The following is a 20,032-nucleotide window of genomic DNA, read 5'->3' as shown; positions in this document are numbered from 1 at the left end:
AGCGCTTAAGAACGCCGGGGTAGAAGTTCTGCCGGCGTTTTTAAAAACGCCGTCTAAAAGGTTCAGCCGTTAACATTCGGCGTCCGTCCGTTACAGTGACATCATTATGACGTAGTACGCCAATGTTTTTGTCAAAAACGCCGGAATCAAGTTTTTAAAAAGCCCACAAAATTTGGACCCAAAATCCATTATTTAGCCCAGCAAATTAGAACTCCCTTATTTAGCCCAACAAATTTCCATTTTAAAATCTAGGCCCAAAATCCATTATTTAGCCCAGCAAATTCCCATTTTCAAATGTTTGAACCAAAAAAAAATTTGAAAACCAAACTTCAACTTCCACAACTAACATCTAGAGGCCATAAATATCAACTGCTACCCGAAATCATCCGTGTAATTGCAACCAATCCATCCATCCTCATAATCTTTTAGCCATCAATCCATCAAAACATATCAACAACATTCTACCTCATAGAATAATAATACAGCAACACAAATTGCATCAGCAGCAAAATCCAAATCTCTTAGCCCTCCAAACAGGACACAAAAGAAACGAGACACAAACAAAACCAAAAAAAACAAGAGGCAGTTTATATATGAGGCCTCCTTTTGCTCTTGCTCTTGTTCTTTGTCTTTGATTGGGCGACCTACACACAAACAAGAATTGTCAGTTTAGGCAGCTTTTATGTTCATTCATGCATACAGACTTTTGGATATCTAATAGTCTGCTAGCTTTTTACAGGCATTTGGATAATGCTATATGAACATAATCATTTCCAGATCCTTTCATCATAACCACGGCTAGCTGGAAAAAAAAAAAAAAGAAAGGAAGAAAGAACCACGGCTCCTGCTTAAATAACCTCAGCTAATGTGATACATGCATGCAATTTTACTCTAAGGTTATTAATCTTCTTAAACGGGATATAGCTTGACAAAAGAAGAAAAAAAAAAAAAAAAGAAGAAACAAAAAACAGAAAGTACATGTTGCTCATAATTGTTCACTCACCTTTTGGTGACTCGACGAGGAGGTAAACTCGTGCGAGTTTTGTTGCGGTCGTGACATTGGGGGGTGACCCCAAGCAGCCTCACGTGCAGCAGGCCCTCCCCCTCCCCTGATCACCAATTGAGACTCCAAATACTCCATCCTTGTTTGCTGAGCTTGAATGGTAGCAGCTTGCGCTTGAATAGTAGCATCCATTTGTGTACGCATAGCAGCCATTTGTGTCTCAAATTGGACCCGGTACAATCGAAATTGCTCTTGCATTTGTGCTTGAAATATATGGGTTTGCTCTTGTGATCGCCGGTATCCACCTCCAAAGACATCTTTGATAGAAGGGCCTAATCCAAATGTTCGAACACGACCAGGTTGCTCAGGGCCCATAACTTTTACAAAGATATCCTCATCTATGCATGTGGATTCAGTAGAAGATCCCTCCATTTGCGTCGAGAGCTCCATCATTTGCGTCTACGAACACCACATAAAATAAAAGGATAAACACATATAATATGACTAACAGAATACTCTGCCTGTTCAAAAAAAAAAAAAAAAGAATACCCTGCTTGTCACTTTCATCAAGAACCAACCAATTTGTATAGCTTGCCAAATGCTCCAAAACATTCAATTCAAATCCAACATATCACTAACAAAATTCCATAAAAGAAACAATTTTTTGCATTCACCAACTGCCAACATAATCTAAGTAAGAACTTTCAATTACTAGTAGGCTAATCACATGTATGAAGTATGAACTTTCAATTATTAGTATGCATTATTGCAGATTCAGATGCAGAATGAAAATGACACTAATACATACCATGACCTCATTAACCGCATCACTTGCCACCGAGCCCTCTTTCAAGTACGCAGCCTTCCACACCTGCATGCGACTTGCGGGAACCCCTTTGTTCCTATTTGTCTCCTGCAATTAGGTATGCAGTAATTAGTTAGTAAATATAGTATATAATATTTGTGTTTTGCAATAAAAGAAAAAGTTATTGATACCTCTAGTCGAACAACAGCAAATGGCTTTCTCCCTGTTCTGTGATGCAGTGTCTTTTTCTTCCGAATTCGTTTATTCTTCTTGGCTTTCTTTCGTGCTTTCCGAGTGCCCCAGTAGTGGACCAAGGCTCGCCACTGATGCTCATGTACCCTTTCAGGTCGATGAGCTAACCTCTCTGCATCATTAGTAAAGGCTCTATAGTGTGACTTTTTTACTGTACATTTCCACTCTCTCCATTTCTTCCCCGTCGAAGACATTAACATTTGCTTCATAGAATCATCTGCATCGGTATTTGCCTGCATCATGGGGTAAGATAACAACCAAGTTGTCTTCAACATTCATCTGAGTTGAACAAAAACAAAAAGCTAATTTGTGCAGACAAAAATCTCATTTGTGTTACCTTTATCTCCCTCCAAATTCGCTCTTTGTTTTCTTTTGGAACATAATGCCAACTTTTATAAGTGAGTGGTAAAAGACTTCCATCGCGAGCTAAAACACCCAAATAGGAAGCAAGAGGTGTATGTCCTTCAACTGTTTGGTTTAACTCATTGGGAACTATATGTAACTTTCCACCACTAGGATTCCAATCACCATGCATCCATGTTGGGCCTCTTGTTTGCCTTTGTGTGGATTGGGATGAAGTAGAAGCTATGCTCATCAAATAAGGAAAAGATGCCACATATTACACATACAGATTACACAAAGAAGTCTACTGAAATAAGGGGACTAGCTAGCTAGCTTATTTTCACCACAAATGAAAAAGATGTTAAAATTTTGACTTACCATTTGAAGCCGAGCTATGATCGGGTCTCGTAGCAGGAAGACTTCCAAGGGGGTACCATGTTGCTGGTGGATCAGGTATGTTATAAGGACTATCATCCAAACTTGAAGAACTTTCAGAACCTGACTGCTCAGTCTCACTAGAAGAACTTTCTGAACCTGACTGCTCATTCTCACTAGAAGAACTTTCAGAGGCAGAGCATCGAGTCTGTGAGATTCGTTTTGACATAATACCCTGGACGACAAAAATCAACATGCATATTCAAGTGTAAAATTAACATAAATATGGTAACAAGGCTTTGTTCCTATCATACTCATGATCATTTTTCACTAGATGATAACTATAATATAAATAAATAAACATAAATATGCAACTTCCATCCAGAACTAGGACTCCATATCAGCATCTAATTCAGCATCCATAGTTGCTTCATCAACAATTACTCCATTCAACCCTTGCCTAACCCAGTTCACGTCTCCCTCAGAAAAGAATAGCCTTGCATGTATATCTTCGTGGACAAACCCCTCCATAGTTGCTTCACCAACAGGTTGTTCGCCACACACCTCGTACAAGTCCCTAGGTTTCATCTTGACTACCACATTCCAGTCATCATCGACGAGATCTTGAATATAGAAGATTTGTTGTGCCTGAGATGCTAAGACAAATGGTTCATCCTGCTCTTGATTCTTCGTATATAATAGATGCTTGAAATTAACAAGTGTGAAGCCAAAATCATCATGCTTGAGTCCCTTGTTATTATCAATCCAATTGCACTTGAATAACACATACCTACGATCATATGAATAGTACAATTCAACAATATCCATCACGTATCCGTAGTACGTCACCTCACCCTCCACAGGATTCATGTCCTTAGCACTTGCATAGCTACATGTATTTGCTTTCACCATAATCCCACTATTTTGAGTTTTTCTTCTAAGCTCGCGACTCTGTGTATGATACTTGACGCCATTAATTAGGTACCCGCTATATCTATTGGCCTTATCACTAGGTCCCATAGCCAAAGTTTTAATCTCGTCTGATAACTCTATACCAGCAATGACCAATTGTTCAACTTGTTTGTTAAAAGAGTAACAAATTTTAACGTTAGCTAAATCATTTTGGAAATTCCAAAGAATCCTAAAATACGTGTAACATACATGAGATTTGAACCATTTGGGAAATTCCTCGTTATGGTAGCGATCAACATCATAATCTTTGGGACGACGATGTGTCCTTCTAATTAATTTACGATGTTCCCTAGACAGTTAGACAACACATATCGATGAGCTTGTACTCGTGTTGTGGTATTCAGCACAAATCCTTTTCCTTTTCCTAAACCACGACCCATTAAGACCTCCGGGTTATCACTCACATCATAATTCCTTAATGGTCGATGCAACTTTGACTCAACACCATGCAAGTACCTCGCGCAAAATGTCATACATTCTTCGACCAAGTATCCTTGAGCAATAGAACCTTCTGGATTGCTTTTACTACGCACATAGGACTTAAGTGTCCTAAGATACCTACAAGTAAATAGACAAAATCATTCAAGATAAAGCATTGATATGACATGAAAGACAAAAAAAAAAAAAAAAGTTTAGGATAGAACCTCTCTACAAAGTACATCCACCGGCACTGCACTGGGCCCGCAATCTTGGCCTCCTCAACCAAATGAATGGGTAAGTGCTCCATAATGTCAAAAAAGGATGGAGGGAAAATTCTCTCAAGTTGGCAAAGTGTAAGTGCAATTTGGGATTGTAGACTATCAAGTTCCTCCACTTCTAGTGTTTTTGAGCAAATTCGGCTATAGAAATTGCTCAAATCAATCAGAGGTTTTGCCACATGTTTAGGCAAAAGATTTCTCACTGCCACCGGAAGTAGTTGTTGCATTAGTATATGACTATCATGACTTTTCAACCCGAAGAGGGTGCCTTTTTTGAGATTGACACAACGTGAAATATTGGATGCATAACCATCTGGCACTTTGAGGTTCTTCAACATCGTTAAGAACAAAGTTTTCTCTCTACTATCCATGGCAAAGCATGCATGTGGCAGATAAAACTTATTATTACCAGCAATTATAGGGTGAAGTGCCTTTCGCATACCAATGTCTACCATGTCACGTCGAGCATTTAAATGGTCCTTTCCCTTTCCATCCACGTCCAATATTGTCCACAATATATTATCACAAACATTCTTCTCATTATGCATTACATCAATATTATGGCGAATCAAGTTAAACTCCCAAGTAACCAATTCAAAGAAAATACTCTTCTTCTTCCAATTATCAGCCACTTTGTCATCCCCTTTTTCAGTTCTTCGCCTCTTAGTAGATTTTTGAGACACATCGTTCTCCACCAATTTGTTATCGAACCTAGATCCCAATTGTTTCAAAACATCAGTCCCAGATAGTCGAGTAGGAAATGAGTCATATTCGATAGTTCCATCAAAAGATGCGGCATCTTTTCGAAATTTGTGTTCCATACTCAACCATCGTCGATGCCCCATGTAACACATCTTTCGACTATTACGCAAGTACCGATGCCGAGTTTGTACATTACAAGGAGGACAAGCTAGAGCACCTTTTGTGCTCCATCCTGACAACATTGCAAGTGCAGGAAAATCATTCATTGTCCATAGGAATAATGCACGCATCTGAAACATTTGGTTACTTTCTGCATCATAGGTGTCCACACCAATTTCCCACAATAGCTTTAGCTCATCTACCACAAGGCGCAAATATGTATCAATTTAATCTCCAGGCCCATTAGGTCCATCAATGAGCAAGGTCAGAAACATATACGGTTGCTTCATGCACAACCACGGTGGCAAGTTGTATGGCGTTAGAATCACTGGCCAAACACTGTAAGATATACTCATTGACTTGAACGGATTGAATCCATCACTTGCTAAACCAAGTCTAACATTGCGAGGCTCACAAGCAAAGTCTGGATACAGATTATCATAGTGTTTCCAAACAGGAGTGTCAGCAGGATGTCTCATTTTTCTGTCATTAGTTTGGCCAGCTGCATGCCATTTCATCAATGAAGCTGTTTCAGATGTCATGAACAATCTTTGAAGGCTTGGAATCAACGGGAAGTATCTAACAATCTTGTGTGGGATCTTTTTTTGCTTCTTCTTAGCTTCAATCTCCTCTTTCTCAAACTGTTTGTATCTAGGATGATGACACACTATGCAATTATCCCTATCAGCGGTATCTTTCCAATATAATGAACAATCTTTTGGACATGCATCTACCTTGTGGTAATCGAGACCCAAGTCCTTAAGGAGAACTCTAGTTGCGTAAAAGGACTTGGGTAATGTGTCACCCTCAGGGAATGCCTCCTTCAGTAGCTCAAGCAACATTGTGAAAGACTTGTCAGTCCAACCAGAAAGGGTCTTTATATGAAGAAGCCGAACAATGAACGACAAGGTTGAAAACTTTGAACACCCTGGATACAACTCTCTTTCAGCTTCCTTCAACAAACTAAAGAATTTTTTGGTTTTCTCATCTGGACCGTAGTTACTACTAGAACCTGTCGTGCCATTTGTAGGAGGAACAAATGGGGGAATTCCAAAGGCATCATAAAGCAGTTCATGCATTTCATCACCCTCGTATGAGTCACTCTGCCCTTTATCCTCTGTACGAGCTACAGGAGATGCTACAAATTCGCCATGAAAGATCCAACACGTGTAACTAGGTAGAAACCCATCTATCATTAAATGTTCACCTAGTACCTCCTTTTTCACTAATTTGACATTCCTGCACTTCTTACACGGACACATGATTTCATTTGAATTAGGATTGATTCCACATGCATACTTTACAAAATCCTTCACTCCTTGAATGTATGTTGGATGCAACCTAGGAAGACTTATCCACCCTTTATCCATTTGTGTTCGTCAACTGTTTTTTTTTTCACCAAAAAAAATAAGCATCGCAATATCAAACAACTTGACTTCAAATCACACAAAAATAAACAAACAAATCAAAAATGTGGACTGACTCCTCCAAAAATTGATCACATACATCAAACAAGTCAAACATTTGAATCATGAAAAGCTAAGGTTTAATCCAAACTCTACCAGCGTGCATTGTTCAACCAGGTGTCTCCAAAAACCCTAGTTCTCAACTACCACTGCAACAAAGAAAGTTCAAACAATGAACATAATCGATCGAGAACTCACCAGGAAATGGTCGACTGGGAAGCTCTATACCTGTGGCGCTTAAAACTTTCCAAATGAACGAGAAGCAAAAGCTTTGGTCTCTGAACTCCAATTGCATCTACATCTTCTTGATGAACGAGATTCCTGATGAACGCGAAAAACACGTGAGAAGTTATCGAAATTAGGGCTTTTCACTGAAGAGAGATTGCAAAAAAACCTAGTTCGGTTTTCACCGAAGAGAGATTCGAATGAAAACGTGAAAGAGGGAGGAAGAGAAATTAGGGCTCTTCGTTTGCTTTCCAACGAAAAAAAATGAAAAAAACTCTGTGATTCAGATTGTAGAAAACCTCTTGATCTTCAGATTTCTCGATCAGAGAGAGGGAGGAGCGAAGTTCAGAATTCTCGAGGGAGGAAAAGAGATTTTGTGGAGCGAAGTTCAGAAGTCTCGAAGCCCTAGGTTCACGTTGTGCCTGACGGAATGACGGAATGAGGTTTACGCGTGTGCCTCCGTTAGTTTGAGGCATTAAGTCAGTGGAAAACAAGCCGGCGTTTTTACAACGCCATTTTTATTCTCTATGACGGCGCCCAAACAAGTGCCGTGTTCCAAACGCCTTTTAATCCGTTTTTTCTTGTAGTGTATGTTACAAGCGAAGGTTCGTTCTTATCATGTTAACAACTCATGGGTGGGTAATTATGAGAATTGTTGAGCTAGCTAGGATATGTAATTCCTAGCTACCATTTTATTGGTCATATAAATATAACCCAGACGACCACCAAGTTTCTTAAAAGCTCAACAATTATCTCTCACTCCTGGCTACTGGTTCTAGAGCACCTACGCATCACCAAAAGTTTGGCCATCACTAATCTAGTTTTCCGGTGGGAAAATGGTCAGCATAGAGGATGTTTGGAAGGCACAATTGGCAGAAGGCCCGGCGACAATCATGGCAATCGGGACCTCAAATCCATCAAATCGTGTCGACCAGAGGATGTACCCGGATTACTATTTTCGGATTACCAAGAGCAAGCACAAGACAGAACTCAAAGAGAAGTTCCAGCGCATTTGTAAGTTAAATCTAAAGATATCTTTTTCTCTATTTATATGCATTTTTGGTCATTCATTTTTCATATTGCTTATTAGGGGAGCAGGACCGACCTTGGACATTCGGAGGCCCTAGGCAAACTTGCAATATGGGACCCTCTTTAATCACTACAACAAATCTGACTTTTGGTGACACGCCCAAAAATACGTCGCCATTGGATATGTATTGGCGACACACTTTGATGTTGCCAATAATTTTCACATTCGACGACAAGGATAGGCGATACAACAAAAATGCATCGCCATTGGATATGTATTGGCGACACATTTTGATGTCGCCAAAAGTTTTCACATTCGGCGACGCGAAGTGCGTCGCCATTGGGTATGTATTGACGACACACTTTGATGTCGCCAATAGTCTTCACATTCGGTGATGCAAAATCGCGTCGCCAAAAGGCAAATTTTTTGGGTGGGATATTTGGCGCCAACAATCTTCGCAATTGGCGACGCGAAGCGTGTCGCCGTTGGGTACGGAATTTTTCATCGGTACGAAAATTCATTATTAGAATGATATATTACATTCGATCAAATATGTAACGATAAGAGATTTACTTTGTTTTTGGCAGGAATGATTTGATCCCTCTTATGTAAAAGATAAATGGTTTCGATTTTAAAAAATAGCTCAAGTGGCCCTCGAGTTGTGCACTATAGGATTTTAATGCCTCTGGAACTACCGAATATATTATAATCATGCAGTTGCCGAGATCAGACTATCACCGATTTTGGCGAGAATGATATAATTGATAAGATGTTAAATCCTAATGGTTTAGATTGACCATTCTAAAAAATGAGCCAGCAACTATGTACCATTAGAATCTATACATTCAATTTACTTGTTTCTAAACTAATGTCTCATGCTATAGTCTAAAGTACAGCAGCTAGATGACCGCAGCATAATGACGATGATCGATACCGTTCATTTTGTTGTGGTTAGTGTTTTAATCATTCTCGTAAATTTTTATGTCTATCGGGTTTTGAAAGCCCCTTTATCGGGACGCGGATTTATTATTAGAATGATATTTTACGTACAATCAAGTATGTAATGATAAGTGATTTACTTCATTCTTGGCAGAAATGGTTTAATCTTTCTTATTTATAAGATAGACAATTCCAATTTAAAAAAATAGTTTAAGCGGTCCTCAAGTTGTACACTGTAGGACTTTAATGCCTCAGAAATCACTGAATGTGTTACGATCATATAGTTGCTGACATCTGATTATCACCAATTTCTGTGAGAATGATATAATTGATAAGATGTTAAATGCTAAAGGTTTATATCAATCATTTAAAAAAATAGCTGACCACTATTTTTAAAAGGTATACATTGAATTTATTTATTTCTGAACAAAGGTCTTGTGCTAATCATTCTTGTAAATTTTTGGGTCTATTCGATTTTGAAATCCCCTTCATCGGGACATAGATTCTTTATTAGAATGGTATTTTACATCTCATCAAATATGCAATGATAAGAAATTACAAAAAAAAATCTAGTGAACTCTTGAAATTAATACATAGATATAGTATCTACTCCCTTCATCCCAATTTAAATGTCCATTACGAATTTTTGTGTATTTTCACTTTAATTTGGTGTAAGAAAATAAAAAAATAATATATCAAAATATTTTGTTGGGTTTAAAAATGAACGAAAATCCGTAGTAGACATTTAAATTGGGACGGGGGAGTAGAAGAAATTAACAATCACAAAAAAAAATTATTAAAATACAATAACATAAAACAACATCATTTCGAGAAAACACAGTTTTTTTCGGTCCAAAATACTTAAATTGTTTCACCCTATTTGAATTTTGATAAGCATGGAAGTTGTTAACCTTTTGTGTTATTGTTCAAACCCAATTTGAATTACCTCAATCACAATTATAAGTTAAGAGTTATGCCCGAAATACTAAATAAATTAACTCTAATTGGGGGTAATTCAAATTGGGTTTGAACAATAACATAAAAGGCTACAATTTTCATGTTTATCAAAATTACTAATTTTAATGTTTAAAGATTCAAAATCACGTTCGATTCAACTTTAATTGCTATTTTAATGTTAAACATATACTATATATATTAGATATTCCAAATATATAACAAAAAGTGTGTATAGTGCAATTGGTCAAAGTCTTGCATGTAAAGGCTTGTTGTGTAGTTAGATGTCTTGGGTTCGAAACCCAGAAGGTGCAAGAAAATTGTATTTTTTCATCAAGCAACCTTTCGGCGACGCAAAACACGTCGGCAAAGTTGTAATACATCTCCCACATCAACCATACTTTCGCCGACGCAAAGCGCGTCGCCAAATCTACTGCCTTTTGGCAACAGAGGTGTTTACGTCGGTAAATACTATTGCCGACATAGCAACGGCGATGGCATGCCGAAGCAAGGACTTGCGTCGCCGAAAGCCTTTGCCGACATACTATTGTAGGACTTGCGTCGCCGAAAGCCTTTGCCGACATACTATTGTCCGTCGCCAAAATCGAATTTTGTTGCAATGATTATTGATCAAATTCAAAAATGAATCATAATTATTACAGAATGTAAATCCATTTTGAGCTAGGTTCAAATTAATCTCAACAAGCTAAACTTGAAGTATTTTCGTAACTGTTAACCTCTATAAAAGGTAAAGACAAAGGATGAGAATTAAACCCCAACCAAACCTTGGGTGGGGAAGCCAAACACTTTAATGCTGGTTCATAGGAGGATTGCTATTAAATTTGGGAGTACTTTATAACTAACAAGTATACCAACTGGGGCCTATCTTGGCTAAAAAAGAGGAAGCTCGAGGCGGTAGTCTCTTGGGTGTTGTTCCAGGCCGACCTTGGGGTGTGTGGGAGTTCTATTTTTTGAATATATATACATTATGTATGTGAATTTTTGGTGGTTGGGAGCCATTAGAAAATCTATTTTTTCAATATGTTTTGGAAAGTGAAATAAAAAATGAACAATTCCAAAATCACATTTGAAAGAACTCTTTGGAATCTGAATATACTTCCACACACATGTTCTTCCACCAACTCTATTTTCGACATGAGTTATTTTTGCTTTTATCCTCTAAACTATCTATTTTTTTGCTACTATATCCATTAACTATCAATTTCACGATTTTATCCTCTCAACTATACAATCGTTGGCCACATGGTCCAATTGATAACAGACCATTGTTTCTTGGATGGAAAACACTGCACGTGCGTTTCTTGGATGGAAAACACTGCACGTGTGTGTCACGTGTGATTCCCACCCTATTAAAAGGGCAAAATAGTCATTCCATGTCCCAAAACCCTTTGGCGCCAATGTTATACGCTATTCCCTCCAAATGTTATACACCCATTATATATCACCACCGTTTGGGGGAAAAAACATATCTCTCTCTATTCTACCTCTACCATGGAGACCCAAAACCCACTGGAGCACCGACTCTCAAGCATGTTCTGAACCTCCCTCGGATCTTGCAAATCCAAAACCATCTCAGACGCCATTTCCCCAACCAATCTCCACCGCACCCATCGCAAAACACTACAAGTTATACCAAACCCTTCTCTCCCAAAACCACATTCACTTCAACTCACAAACCTAAAAAACACTATGAAAAAATACCCCAAGCACAGCTCTTCCCAACAAGGCCCAAAGTATCTGACCGAAACTCACTCCTCGCTCCGACCCGAACCCGGAATAAGGATTACTACTTTCCTCACCTGAATCACCACCACCACCACCCGCTTCCCCATCAACACGCTCTTCAATTTTTCGAAGCCGAAGAGGTCGAGAAAGAACAGGAGCAAGAAGAGACTACAGGGGTTGAAAAGGAGCAATTTTGAGTCTTTTGACAACTACTACGACTGGTTCAGCAGTGACGACGACGACGACGACAACGATGATAAAATGACTTTTTTCTCTTTGAAGTCGCTCTCCTCTGACTGTTCGGACTCTTTTCGCCAGAAAAAGGCAGTTTACAGGCAGAGATGTGGGTTTCGAAGAGGGGGAGTGAGGTGGGTTTGGTGAGATTAGAGGAAAAGTGAAGGATGGTTGGTTTGTTGTGGAGAGGCGATCGAGTGACCCGTACGATGATTTCACGACTTCTATGGTGGACATGATTGTGCAGAAGCAGATTTTTGGTGTTAGGGATCTGGAGAATTTTCTTTGGACATGGAATGACTATTTTGCCCTTCTAATCTGGGTGGGAATCACACGTGACACACATGTGCAGTGTTTTCCGTCCAAGAAACAAAGTTCTGTTATTGATTGGACCATGTGGCCAACGGCTGGATAGTTGAGGGAATAAAATCGTGAAATTGATAATTTAGAGATATAGTAGCAAAAACGTGGATAGTTTAGGGGATAAAATTAAAAAAAAAAACTCTTTTGGACATCTCATCTAAATTGTATTCTTATTTCAATACAAAAAATCCGTATTCTACAATTTAGAACTATTATCTAAAAAATAATTGACTCTCAAACACCTTAGTGTTCGTGTGATGGGAATTTATAGAATATATACAGGTATGCATGTGACATTGTGTATATAGTACTAAAGAGATCGATGGCTTATCACCGGTTAAAGGGAAGACTATGCACCATGTAGTTTGCCAATTTTTGCGCCAATGATTGGTTTACTTTGATGGGCAGACTATTGACTTTGTAGAATTTGTCACATCAATCGTCTCAAAAAAAACATATTGACTAGAGCCTGATTGGAGTATCTAAATTGGCAAACATTTTTTTTTGGACAAAATAAATTTAGCACTCTAGACTAGCCCATTTTTTCAAAAGGAATGTGGAGATAAATGTATAAGCTAAAGTCATTGTTAAAAGAAATTAATTAGGAGATAAACGTATTCGGGCTAGATACGAATCGCGCTTTTTTGTTTTTTCTTTTGATTGTCCATATCGAATCACGCTTCCATCAATATGATTTTTGGTATGAATTATATTCTTGAGAAACTCTACAAAGCGAACGATCATTAAATTAGAGATTTGATTTCTACACTCTCTTTTGTGGATTTTAGTGTTGAAAGTGTATGTATTTTTTTTACTAAAAGACAAAAAAAAGGAATGTGAATATATAAAAAGAGAGTGTTGCCTGACGAATTCCTAATCCTAAAATAATGGGTTGCCCCAAGCGTAGGATAAAGACCGACGTAACACAATATCCGGTAAGCCTGGAGTCGAATCCACAGAGACAGTGATGTGTGTTGACCAAAACTCGGGTTGTTACTGATTAAACTGGCTCATAAGTAGCTACCCCTTGACAATTGATTAGGATTAACTAAAACCTATGAAATTGATTGTTCTTTTCAAATAATTTAAAGGAGATACGGTTATAGAGTTCATAGCACTCGCAACCAATCCAAATTAACCTTCTCCATACATTATTCTTAAAAAAAAAACATTCAACTTTAGATTTAAAAAGATATTCCACAATATGCGAACCCTTATGGTCGCTATTTACCCATACGTAGCAGAGAATAAGTTTTGGACCCCATTTCCTTGTTCACATTGGCTCCGACAATGCCCAGATTCGCCTACGGGAAGTATTTTACTAATCTAAAATTGACTTTTTCATTATTTGAAAATAGGAGCAGTGCTTGGACTGACCACGATATGCTAATCACCCAGCGACCCTACTTATACGACAACTCACTAATCATTAGATAAGAAATAAAAAAAACCTTAATTTGAAACATGCTTCTATTACGTAAGATGAAAAACTAACAAGAAATATAAATTAATCAAATACCAACAGATAACTTTTATTAAGAATATAAATTAAAACGAGTTATCGGAATATAAGTAATTGAATAAAACTTCAAAACTTAAAAGAAAAACTCTGAATAAAAGTAAACAATATTCGAAACAAAAGCAATGGCAGCCCCCATTCTTTTCCTTTCCCTTTTATAGGTCGCTCATGCCGACTTCAAACCAAACCCTATATTTCTTTGTTTTTTTTTTCCAAACCGACTTCTGTTTTTCTCTTATGACGAATAAAAGTTGGACCCACCTGGAGATCAAGGTGCACGTCCAAAATTTCATAAACTGGAATATTGCTTTGGGCCCACCACTACATATATGAATATTATTATTCTGCTTCCCATTTCTTGTCCAATACCACGTTACTTTAGGAGGAAAAATCACTAGGCACAATCTACGGTTCATTTAATTTGATTAACCGCGGCTTTAACGTATTAAGCTTCAAAAACGTCTACAATACAAAAATCAAGCATTAAACTCCAAGTAACGATACAAACATACTTAGCAAGGGTAAATTAGGAGGCACGAATGTAAACAACGTATTAAGCTTCAAAAACGTCTACAATACAAAAATCAAGCATTAAACTCCAAGTAACGATACAAACAGACTTAGCAAGGATAAATTAGGAGGCACGAATGTAAATATTTACGCACCTATCAAGTGTAAAAATCAATTCCCTTAAACTATTCCCATCATTGTCGCCAAAAAGTAGGAAACTGTACTGAGGTGATAATCCCCCAGCAATTGTTGAGAAGCCGTCTCCGCGAGTTGTAAAATTGATCGATCTTCAATTTGTCTTCTGCAAAAAAAGAAAGGTGCACATAAGAGCATCTGTATCAGACTCTCTACATTTTAGACCAAGTTACACCTCGAAAAGCTATTTTATTACTTTAGCTACTCATTTTTAAAATCTACTGCAACAGATTTTCTATTCTAACTTATAGTCTATTAATATATTATCTCTTTCATCTTCCATTGAAATGTTTTTTTTTTCCCTCAAATGTAATACTCTGGAGCGGTTTACTAAAAAAATTAAGTGCTCTAATTTTTAATTTGTTAAAATTGGTGCTAAAATTTTATATTTTTAATCATATTATTCTAAAGAGTCATAATCAAAAATTTTCTTTAGGGTTCTCATAATTTAGTAACTGCTCTTTATTTGGTTCTAAGACTTTTAAGGCTCTCTTATGAGAGCTCTAGAGCCAAAAATTAATTATGGCACTTTAGAATAACATGATCAAAAAATAAGATCTTCGCACCGATTCAAACCGATTAAAAATTGGAGTACTTAATTTTTTAACTATATTTTTTAATATATAAACAGTCTAAAAAATTACGTGCTCTAATTTTCAATCCATTTGAAGCGAAGATATTAATTTTTTGATCATTTTGTCCTCAAGGGTCATATTTAATATTTGTCTTTAGGGCTCTCATAATCAAGTTTCTGCTTTATAGAATCTATATGATCCCAAAATTAATTTAACTAAGGCTTTCGTAATCATTTTAAATAGTAAAATATTGTGTAGTGTGATGGCTATTGCCTCGCTATATCAAAAGAGGCACTATAGCACTTCTTTAAATTTTGAAAAGTAACGAGCAAGCAATTGAGGCTGATGTAGGGAGAAAATGTGGTTTTGCTCTTTATTATAGCCTTAGAGGAGAAGTAGAGAGAGATGTGGATTCTCTAACAGCATCTCTAGCAGAATTTACAAAACTATTTGTACTTTCCTAACTTTCTACATATTCGTGTTTTTATAGTTTTATCTATATAATAACGAAGTTCCTTATTTGAATCTTACATACATTTATATAATAACGGAGCTCATTATTTGAATCTTACATACATTCATCTATAAATCTTATGCTGTGTTTGGATGAGTTTTTAAGAAATTTTAATTTTATGGGAGTAATATTAGTTTGCTTTTAAATATGTTTTCATTACAGGTGACAAATCCATGATCAAGAAGCGTTATATGTACTTAACCGAAGAAATCCTAAAAGGAAAATCCCAATCTGTGCGAGTGCATGGCACCTTCCCTAGACTCTAGGCAGGACATGGTTGTGGTGGAAGTCCCCAAGCTGGGCAAAGAGGCTGCCACAAAGGCCATAAAGGAATGGGGCCAGCCCAAATCCAAAATCACCCATTTGGTCTTCTGCACCTCTAGTTGTGTCGACATGCCAGGTGCCGACTACCAGCTCACCAAGCTCCTCGGCCTCCGCCCGTCCGTTAAGCGCCTCATGATGTACTTCCAAGGTTGCTTTACCGGTGTAGCCAGCCTCCGGCTAGCCAAAGACTTGGCAGAGAACAACAAGGGTGCCAGGGTTCTAGTCGTGTGTTCCGAGATCACAGCCGTCGCTTTTCGTGGCCCCAGCGACACCCATCCTGATGGTTTGGTTGGCCAGGCTCTGCTCGGAGATGGCGCGACTGCTATTATCGTAGGCGCAGACCCGATACCCAGAGTTGAGAAGCCACTATTTGAGTTGGTCTCTGCAGTCTGCAGACCAAACGATTCTACCTAATAGCGAAGGGGCCATCGCTGGACACCTTTGTGAAGCGGGCCGTACTTTCCACTTGCTCAAGGAGGTTCCACCGTTCCAAGGCTCATCTTCGACAACATCGAAAAGGCCCTAACAGGCGTTTCAAACCTTGGGAATCTCAGATTGGAACTCTATTTTCTGGGTTGCTCACCCTGGCGGGCGTGATATTCTGGACCAAGTGGAGTTGAAGCTGGGCCTTAAGCCGGCGAAGCTACGGGCCTCAAGACACGTGCTGAGTGAATACGGTAACATGTCGAGCGCATGTGTATTGTTCGTCTTGGATGAGATGAGGAAGAAGTCGGCCGAGGAAGGGCTCAAGACCACCGGCGAGGGGCTCGAGTGGGGCGTGCTCCTTGGGTTTGGACCTGGGATCACTGTTGAGACTATGGTGCTCCATATATAGTTTGTGCACTTGAATGTGGTTATTGATGGAGCATTTATTTATTTTTATCATGACATTGTTTCTGGATTCTCTTAGATTTCTTCTTGTGGTGAAGATTTTTTTTGGTTGATTTCACTTTTTTTTTTTTTATAATAATTGTAATGAAACAATTGCCGGCGTGCTCAATTGATGACATGTGATCGTGTTGTTTTCAGATCAAAATATTTTGTTTTGTAAAAGTTTAGAATTAACAACTACTCCGTAGAATAATGATCGTTAAGGCAGAGTATCATTTTTCCGGCACTCAAATGGGTAAGTTACATTAAATTCAATAAATTGCTAAACTAAATTAGGAAAAGTGATTTGTTTGTTAAAGCAATAACTAGATGAGTAATTAAAGTAATGAAAATCTAGGGAAGAACAATGTAGGATTTTGAATCCATTACAACCGCATAAATTTACAAGTCATGAATAAACCCAGTTTACTATTCAAAGCAATTACAATTATTGCTAGGACTTGCAATCTAACAGATACTTAAAGTGGGCTCATAAAATCATTAATATCTAAGGGATTTGCATACCTTTTTGGATGGAAGTAGCAAAAAAAAAATAAAGAAACAAGTCCATAAAGCTATAGGACCAAGTCCATCTACAAATGGGGAAACCAAAAATGGAGACGCATGGAATGCCCATATTTTCGGAAACGTTAATTAAATTATTTTAACTGATTTAATAATTTATAAAATATATTTAAGAAACAAAAATTAATAAACAGAGTTTAGTAGCGGAAGTCTCAATTATTAAATTCCAAACTACTTAATTATGTCTTACACCTCAACAAAATAAAATAGAATTTGACAATTGTTACAATACTTTTGAAAATTTAAATAATAATAATTCAAAGTAATAGAGCTTCTAAGGATAGGACTTCCAAGGCTTGACAAACTCTCCTTCCTCAGTTGAGAGATCCTCACCCTAATACTAGAGTTGTCTTATAGAGGATTATGCTCTTATGTCCCCTGAATACCTGGCATGAAACGCCAGAGACAATAACACTAAATTGAGTTTTGACTCTCAGTTGATAATTCCAACCCTACAAACCATTTACCTTACAGTTAGCAGTTCAACAATATAAGAATAATAGCACATCGTCCATTTTTTTACTATCCATTAATTTACATGAAATCTAAGAATTTTCTCTACAAGATCCTTTCCTCCTACATCCACTAACTATAATCATCCTTCCTTTTGCCTGTCCTTTTCCTTCTTTGGGGTTTTTTTTTCTATTTCTGTAGGACGATACATTTATGCGCTTATACACTCTTTCTGTTGGAGTGTCCAATCTGTGGACTCTTAACCTTTCCTCATGGGGATCTTTTAATAAATACCCTCTCAACTTTTGACAAAAAAAAAGAAGTGCTTTTACTCATTTTCTTATTTGCCTATAATATTTTAATGCCCTAGACTTATGTACAAAAGCAACCTGGTGGCATTCTAGAGGTAGCTTAGTAACTTCGTTACATCAAAGATCAAAGTAAGGATTTTGCTTCTTTTTTTTCATTCTTGTTCTAGTTTACTGAATGTACATTTTTATTAGCCACACATTCTTATGCTTCTAAATTGTATTAACTCATACTTGGGGATTTTATACAATACTTATTATCTTATACTTACACACAAAATTCCTTCCCTGAAAAGATATACATTAGACTTCTAGATTGGTTAATGTTTTAATACAGTTAGTATATGAACTCTTGTTTTGCAATTATTTTTCAATACGCATTCAAGTTTCTAGTATTTCCAAGCTTAGTCTTAATTCTGGATGTAGATTCATTTATCATCAAGATTTTGGAATCACATAATATCACCTGAAACATTCATCACAGTAATAATTTTTAACAGTAACTTGTTTCTGTTTATGCCCATTTTTGGCACATAATCTTTGGCTAGCGCTAAAGGGCCATTTAATTGAAATTCTATTAAATTGGGCCGTAAATTAAGAGTTTAATAAGCTAAAAATTAATGGGCTATGTATCAAAAAGCCCAATTAATTTTTATTTGACTAGGATAGGAGACTCGGCCTTTTTTAGCTTAATTATTCAGATGAAATTCTAAGAGGCCCATAGCTCATGGAAAATAATTAAGGTTCTGGAAGGATCTTTAAGGGTAAAACATATAATAAGGCTATCTAATTTAATTAGATGGGCCATTACCCATGATCACCATGAAAGAAGGAAGTGGGTTGGCAGTTTCTTAGAGTGCAAGGCTATTTGACTAGGTCAAAGGATTTGTGTTTCTCTGATGGCCACGAAAAAAGGGGCATGAGGTGGCCCATTACCCTTGATAACTTCTAACAAACCACTCATGATCTCAATTAATTGCTACAACGTGCATGGGGCATGGGACACTTGTCCAATTCAAAGGAGGCAGTTGATTTCTGAAGCTCAGCAAAACCGTAGAGATCCTTGCCTATAAATACAAGTTTGCAAGACAGAAAAAAGATCCAACACCAATCAAAACTCAATGCTTACAAATACTTTCCTACTTTCAGCAAAGTAGATTATCGAGTACTTCGTGCTCAAACCCCATTCAAACTCACTTCATCAAGTAGTTTGGATTTTTTACTTTTCTTGTACTCAAACTTTAAAATCCCGGAGTAATAAAGTTCACGCTTGTACGTCCCATTTCCTATACGACTAGGAAATTTGAAGTCCACAACCGTGTGGCAAACCACGAACCTCATTGTGATCTTTAACCTTTTGGTCACACACAATCACTCTTACGTTAGAAGTCAAGATTCACGGGAATCTTCATCAAAAGTTAGGCGCTACAAGTCTTGGTACGCCCGCGCTCAACGCATTCTCACCGTTGCCAAAAACAAGAGTTTACATTGGCACGCCCGGTGGGACCTTAGTCGTTTCAAGGGTTATTACACTGATTCATTCGCATGTCAATTCGATACGTTGAATTGGATGTTGAGATTCGGCGATGTAAAGAAGAAATTCATTGGCGCGATGATAAGGTCGACGAACTTGAAGATGAAATCTACCGCCTTGATTGTGAGAGGTGTCGACTCAATCCTATGGAGGATTGGTTTCTTGATGCACAAAATCGCTACAATGATGAAATTTGAGTGCTTGAGGTGAAGTTGACAGACTTGAAGATGAGGATCGCCAATTACGCTATGAGGTAAACGGTCTCTTTATTGCAAAGTCACATGGCTATTCAAGCATTATGTATTCAGCCCTGCCCGAACAATATGAATTCCAAAATGGTGGGCTTGATGATCCTCCTACTCAGACGTTTGAGGGCCAAG

At 37.7% G+C, this 20,032-nt stretch overlaps 3 protein-coding genes and 1 pseudogene across 4 annotated transcripts; 1 reads left to right on the top strand and 3 right to left on the bottom strand.

Moving 5' to 3' along the window:
- Positions 1-365: 365 nt before the first annotated feature.
- Positions 366-5,448, bottom strand: LOC131300878 (uncharacterized). 2 transcript variants are annotated; one of them, XM_058326894.1, is made up of 8 exons: positions 4,394-5,448; positions 4,154-4,307; positions 2,781-3,012; positions 2,398-2,645; positions 2,000-2,293; positions 1,812-1,916; positions 1,004-1,462; positions 366-644 (listed from the first exon to the last, which is right to left on the bottom strand). In XM_058326894.1, the coding sequence occupies exons 1-8, from the start codon at positions 5,446-5,448 to the stop codon at positions 588-590; spliced, it is 2,604 nt and encodes an 867-aa protein (XP_058182877.1). In that variant the 3' UTR covers positions 366-587. The 2 variants fall into 2 exon arrangements, 1 of the variants encoding a protein (XP_058182877.1); XR_009191094.1 differs by lacking the exon at positions 366-644 and adding an exon at positions 1,553-1,693 and having other exon boundaries at positions 1,326-1,462.
- LOC131300883 (uncharacterized) lies at positions 3,058-6,332 on the bottom strand. The gene is made up of 2 exons (XM_058326897.1): positions 6,215-6,332; positions 3,058-3,853 (listed from the first exon to the last, which is right to left on the bottom strand). Exon 2 carries the CDS (start codon positions 3,795-3,797, stop codon positions 3,165-3,167), a length of 633 nt encoding a protein of 210 aa, XP_058182880.1. The 5' UTR covers positions 3,798-3,853; positions 6,215-6,332; the 3' UTR covers positions 3,058-3,164.
- LOC131299553 (uncharacterized) lies at positions 5,536-6,678 on the bottom strand. The gene has a single exon (XM_058325141.1). It carries the CDS (start codon positions 6,676-6,678, stop codon positions 5,536-5,538), a length of 1,143 nt encoding a protein of 380 aa, XP_058181124.1.
- Positions 6,679-7,645: 967 nt separating this feature from the next.
- LOC131300880 (chalcone synthase 3-like) lies at positions 7,646-16,859 on the top strand (annotated as a pseudogene).
- Positions 16,860-20,032: the final 3,173 nt, after the last annotated feature.

This window comes from Rhododendron vialii, chromosome 9a, assembly GCF_030253575.1.
Source record: "Rhododendron vialii isolate Sample 1 chromosome 9a, ASM3025357v1".
Lineage (NCBI taxonomy): Eukaryota > Viridiplantae > Streptophyta > Magnoliopsida > Ericales > Ericaceae > Rhododendron > Rhododendron vialii.
The sequence above is the reverse complement of the archived record's forward strand: the minus strand, read 5'-3'. Positions and strand labels throughout refer to the sequence as shown.

What these genes read in the sequence shown, in the direction of transcription:
- LOC131300883 (XM_058326897.1), bottom strand. Translation starts at nt 3,797, where the DNA reads ATGGGACCTAGTGATAAGGCCAATAGATATAGCGGGTACCTAATTAAT.
- LOC131300878 (XM_058326894.1), bottom strand. Translation starts at nt 5,448, where the DNA reads ATGTTTCAGATGCGTGCATTATTCCTATGGACAATGAATGATTTTCCT. An exon ending in TGGATGTACTTTGTAGAGAG is followed by an intron (nt 4,308 to 4,393) that starts GTTCTATCCTAA and finishes ATTTACTTGTAG; the next exon opens with GTATCTTAGGACACTTAAGT. An exon ending in ATGCGGTTAATGAGGTCATG is followed by an intron (nt 1,463 to 1,811) that starts GTATGTATTAGT and finishes TGGTGTTCGTAG; the next exon opens with ACGCAAATGATGGAGCTCTC.
- LOC131299553 (XM_058325141.1), bottom strand. Translation starts at nt 6,678, where the DNA reads ATGGATAAAGGGTGGATAAGTCTTCCTAGGTTGCATCCAACATACATT.